Raw genomic sequence first — 4,415 nt, forward strand, 5'->3', positions numbered from 1 at the left:
TTTGGACTAAATATATATCAGATTTCATTGTTGAAATTAAACTATACTGGTCTAGCAGCAAGCCAAGCAGCTTCACCCATGATAACAAGTAAATTTCAAAGAACAATTCACTGACTAAACCTAGGTTATACAAACTTAAATCCCCACATGTATATAAAACATATAAAAATCGAAAGCGAGGATGAGGGAGGTGCCAAAAAGAGACTATATTACTGCCTCATCTTCTTGTGATCATTCTAACTAGCAATAATGGGGTTTATATATTTTCACTGGTGCCATTTGAATCAGATGATGGCTTTGCAGCCCGTGCTCTAAGAGTAGGTTCAAAATGCTTGCTGGCAACATCTGGCGGAGGTTCATCTTCCTCAGGAAGAACAAGAAGTCCCTTCTCTCTAAGAGAAGATGGTTCCTTATAATAGGTGTTCCAAAGGGAGTCCACAAGCTGCCTCTCCTCCCTAGCAGTGCCAAGATCCTCCAGTGACATCAAGCTTATACTCTTGATGCGTTCTTCAAGAATTTGCTTTAGTTTTTCTTCTTCTTCGCCCAAACTATCACTGTACTGAGCAAGCTCAAGAAGGGCCCGAAGTGCAGCTTCTCGTACCACTGAATCTTCACTGGAGGCAAGGTGCATCATAATGCGAGGAAATCCTAGTTCAGTTACTATATTGCAGTCTGAAGGGTTCCCGTGTAGTAAGTAATGGATCAAGTCAAGGGCTTTCCTGCAAGATGACTTCATAAGAATTGAATAACAAATAAAACAACAAAACCAATTAATAATAATAATAATAATAATAATAAAGGAAAGAAAAACAGAGAGAGGACATGTTTAAAACATAAGCAAGATTTATGAGATGGCAAGAATCAAATTTTGTTTTTTTTTTTTGGAGGAATCTAATTCATGTAATTTTGTTACTGATCAAGAATATCAACATAATTAATTTATTACCGAGGGATTACCTTTGAATTTTCGCACTTTCAGAACTCAAAGCATCTCTGAGAACAGCATAACCATTTGCAAGACGAAATGCAACAATTCCTGGCTTGTTGTGCCTGATTAAAGCTGAAAGCCACCCATAATTAGGGAAATCCTCAATCCTTCAACCAGTATTTGTACGCCAAACAATGCAGGGGCATCCCCAAATAGTACAAAATCATTTATGAACTCACACCTCAAAATATGCATTTAATGACGAAAATATTATACTCACAAGATATAGCTCCAAGTGCTTTGGCACGAACGGTAACATCAGGATCTGAAGTAAAATTAGAAAGCAGAGGTTCTAAGCCATTTGCTTCCATGACCAGTTGTTGACTCTTAGGATTGTTCTGAACGATTGTGGTCAAAATCTCTGCAGCCTTTGCTCGAATGTTAGCATTGGAGTTCTTCAGGTAACCAATGAGAGGGACCAAACCACCAATTGAGTGGAGATCTGTCAGATGTGCATAATCAGCCAATGCTCACCATATTAATAGATATACATAAACCCATTGATTCATTGCAACCTAGAGTAACTTCTATTTTACACATAAGCTTAACAGCACATCTTCTTCAACCTTTTCCGATGGACAATTCACACTTCTGTCCACAAATTACTTTTGAAACTAAATTGCCATCAATCAAACGAATTAAAAATTAGACCCCAGGGAGGACAAAGGTTGGAAGTCATACAATTTGACCACACCCGTTCAAACAAAGTTGAAAGACAATGCCATACATACCAACAATAACAGATGAAAAATAATTAGGAAACCTACAACATCAGCCGTTAAACCATTCTTGAAATCCACAGCGCAAGAATGCCTTCTTGCACATAGAAGAACAGCATAGCAGCAACCTTTTTTTATATGGGTGGAAGTATACCAAAGGAAAATGTGGCATAATTGGATTCATCAACTGCAGTATGCAGCACAAATGATCATGTTACCATGTGATGACATTCTAATGATGTCAAAAATGGAAGAAACTAATTTTAAGATTACAACTATTTAACTAGCTTTTCTTTTTCACAATACTCGGGTATGATAAGCAATACTTATACATACACACACACACACAAATAGAAAAGAAAAAAAACAGTACGGAAAATGAATCCCACTGAACTTTAGATTCCTCATAGTAAGAAACAAGAAGCATATTTAGCTAAATTTCTGGTTTGCAACAAGGCATTGGAAGTTTAATATGTTATTCTCAGCAACAATGATAGAGAGCTCTAGTGATGTGACAAGAGATAATAAAAAAAAAAAAACAAAAACAAAAACATAGGCACACACATCACATCACATGTGGACCCCACTCTTTGCCACATCACTAGAGCTCTCTTTAGAGCTCCAAAATTAGAGCTCTCAAGCTTTATTCTATGCTCAGTGAAGAAGGGTAAACAGAGTGACAATTTATACTGTGTCAACTGTCAACTACCCATGAGCATTATGAACACATCACTACAAAAGCAGCACAAATGAAATTATAATGAAAGATGCAGCAAAGATGTCTCAACAATAGTGAATGACATTATACTAATAAGAACTGTATCAACTGTAAAATGCAAAACAATATCCTGACAATTACTAACACAAATAAGGACTCTCTCTCTCTCTCACACACACACACACACACATGCGCGTGCGCACACAGAGAACTTCTCCTAATCTATAAATCTATAAATCTTATAACCACAGGAGAACAATTGTAAAAACAGCATAAGAAAACTAACCGTTTGCCATGTCAATGGACTCCACGTGCTCGTGTAACTCATCTAACAAATCTGCAAGAATGCAACACAGCTCAGAAAATAAAATATATTATGAGCCCAAAATCAATCAAACGCACATTCACACACACCAACTCAGAGTTAAGAATCTGAGAGCCCTCTCATAATACCTTCGATGTCGACAGCAGTAACTCCTTGAGCCTCTAGGACTTGCTTAGGAGTTTGCATAACAAGAGTTATGTCTTTCATTCGCTTGGTAACATCCACAATTTGGGCCTGCATAGCTTCCGTGAACCATCTTCGGTCCTCCTCACTAATAAAATACCAAAAGAAAAAAAAAAAAACTACAGTTAATTTGGAACCCTCCATTGCCAGTAGTGCCAAGTTATCTTGCTTGTCAATACGATCTTTTTTTTTTTTGGGGGGGGGGGGGCAATCATCAAGGTTGTTTCAAGATTTCAAAGCCAATTGCTTGTTTCATGCTTCTAACATAGAAGAGGCCCAAGTAATTGGTTGTGATCACAATTCACGACACAGAAAGCTTGATTTTCAAAATCCAAGCTTCAACTATATTTTGATTGAAAACTGCCTTTCCTTTTTTGGCGGCTTCATTCACCTTGCATCAATTGTATCCAATCCCATCTGATACCAAATTATACAAAAACCCTTCTAAGTAAAACTCGCATTGAAAACCCAGTTGCAATGGGAGAATGCCCAAAAGCTTATATGCACGTGACCAAGCTCATTTTTAACAGATGTGCGATAATTAGGATTTTAAACATTTCAACAGAAAATGGTTTAGTTCACATACTTTCAAAATGTGTGAACAAAATACAACTTCCAATTGATCCAAAACAGTTGACCCCATACCAAGGGCTTCTAGCCCTACGACGAGACCTCGGATCAACCAATAGGGTGACAGCAAATCGGACTCGAATTAAAAATTACTCACAGAGAACAACAACTCAGAGATAAAAGACCCAACTCTGACTTGTATAGCAAGAATAGAGCAACACATATTATTATTGCACAACCAAATCAAGCAACAGCCAGGGAAATCAATGAGGAATACACACTATGAAGCCAAATCTTAATACATTAATAGACCTTATCAGTATTTGGATACCTATGTTTGAGTATACATGTATATATAGAGAGAGAACGAAGAGAGAGGAGGAGGAAAAGGGTACCTCAAATTTCGAGGAGGGCGAGTTCCATCGGAGTGAGAAAGGCTCCACTTGAGCAATCCGTCCCAATTGGCTCCTTCTTCTTTTGCCATTATCAGATAATAGAGAAAAAACACAAAAAGAAGAAAGAAGCCCTAATTTTAATTTCTGCAAACAAGAACAATGAAGAACAACAATGGCGGATAACTGACGTGAAGAGAGAAGAGAGTAATGTGACTCACGGTGGTCCGGGTCGGGTTTGGGCCGGGCCAACCTTTTACTTTGTGTGTGCTCAAGTCTGATCTCGTCCTAACCTTGCTTGCATCTTTATATTTGTTCCGATTTAAAAAATAATTATAAATTTTAAATGAACTTGTCGGATTATATGTTAAAAATATTTTATAATTAAATTTAAATACATATTATATTTTTTTAAATAAATATATTAATATTATTATAAATTAAAAGATTTTGTATAGAAATTAATTTTTTTTAAAATAAATTCAATCGCGTATCATCATAAATATGAATTTTAATAAAA

The 4,415-nt window shown here is 36.5% G+C and overlaps 1 protein-coding gene across 3 annotated transcripts; it reads right to left on the minus strand.

Annotated features, from left to right (window-relative positions):
- On the minus strand, positions 1 to 4,194 carry FES1C (Fes1C). 3 transcript variants are annotated; one of them, XM_082891400.1, is made up of 7 exons: positions 4,117 to 4,194; positions 3,899 to 3,977; positions 2,879 to 3,021; positions 2,712 to 2,762; positions 1,209 to 1,430; positions 958 to 1,060; positions 1 to 719 (listed from the first exon to the last, which is right to left on the minus strand). In XM_082891400.1, exons 3-7 carry the CDS (start codon positions 2,988 to 2,990, stop codon positions 257 to 259), a joined length of 951 nt encoding a protein of 316 aa, XP_082747526.1. In that variant the 5' UTR covers positions 2,991 to 3,021; positions 3,899 to 3,977; positions 4,117 to 4,194; the 3' UTR covers positions 1 to 256. The 3 variants fall into 3 exon arrangements, with proteins under 3 accessions (XP_082747526.1, XP_082747524.1, XP_082747525.1); XM_082891398.1 differs by lacking the exon at positions 4,117 to 4,194 and having other exon boundaries at positions 3,899 to 4,103; XM_082891399.1 differs by lacking the exons at positions 2,712 to 2,762; positions 4,117 to 4,194 and having other exon boundaries at positions 3,899 to 4,106.
- Between the last annotated feature and the right edge of the window lie 221 nt (positions 4,195 to 4,415).

Source organism: Camellia sinensis, chromosome 10 (assembly GCF_055761805.1).
Source record: "Camellia sinensis isolate YWXY chromosome 10, ASM5576180v1, whole genome shotgun sequence".
NCBI lineage: Eukaryota > Viridiplantae > Streptophyta > Magnoliopsida > Ericales > Theaceae > Camellia > Camellia sinensis.

Excerpts from the sequence above, each read along its gene's own strand:
- FES1C (XM_082891398.1), bottom strand. The coding sequence starts at position 3,987 with ATGGCAAAAGAAGAAGGAGCCAATTGGGACGGATTGCTCAAGTGGAGC. Across the intron at positions 3,022-3,898 it reads CGCCCTCCTCGAAATTTGAG|TGAGGAGGACCGAAGATGGT; the intron begins GTACCCTTTTCC and ends GTATTTTATTAG. Across the intron at positions 2,763-2,878 it reads TACTGCTGTCGACATCGAAG|ATTTGTTAGATGAGTTACAC; the intron begins GTATTATGAGAG and ends GCATTCTTGCAG.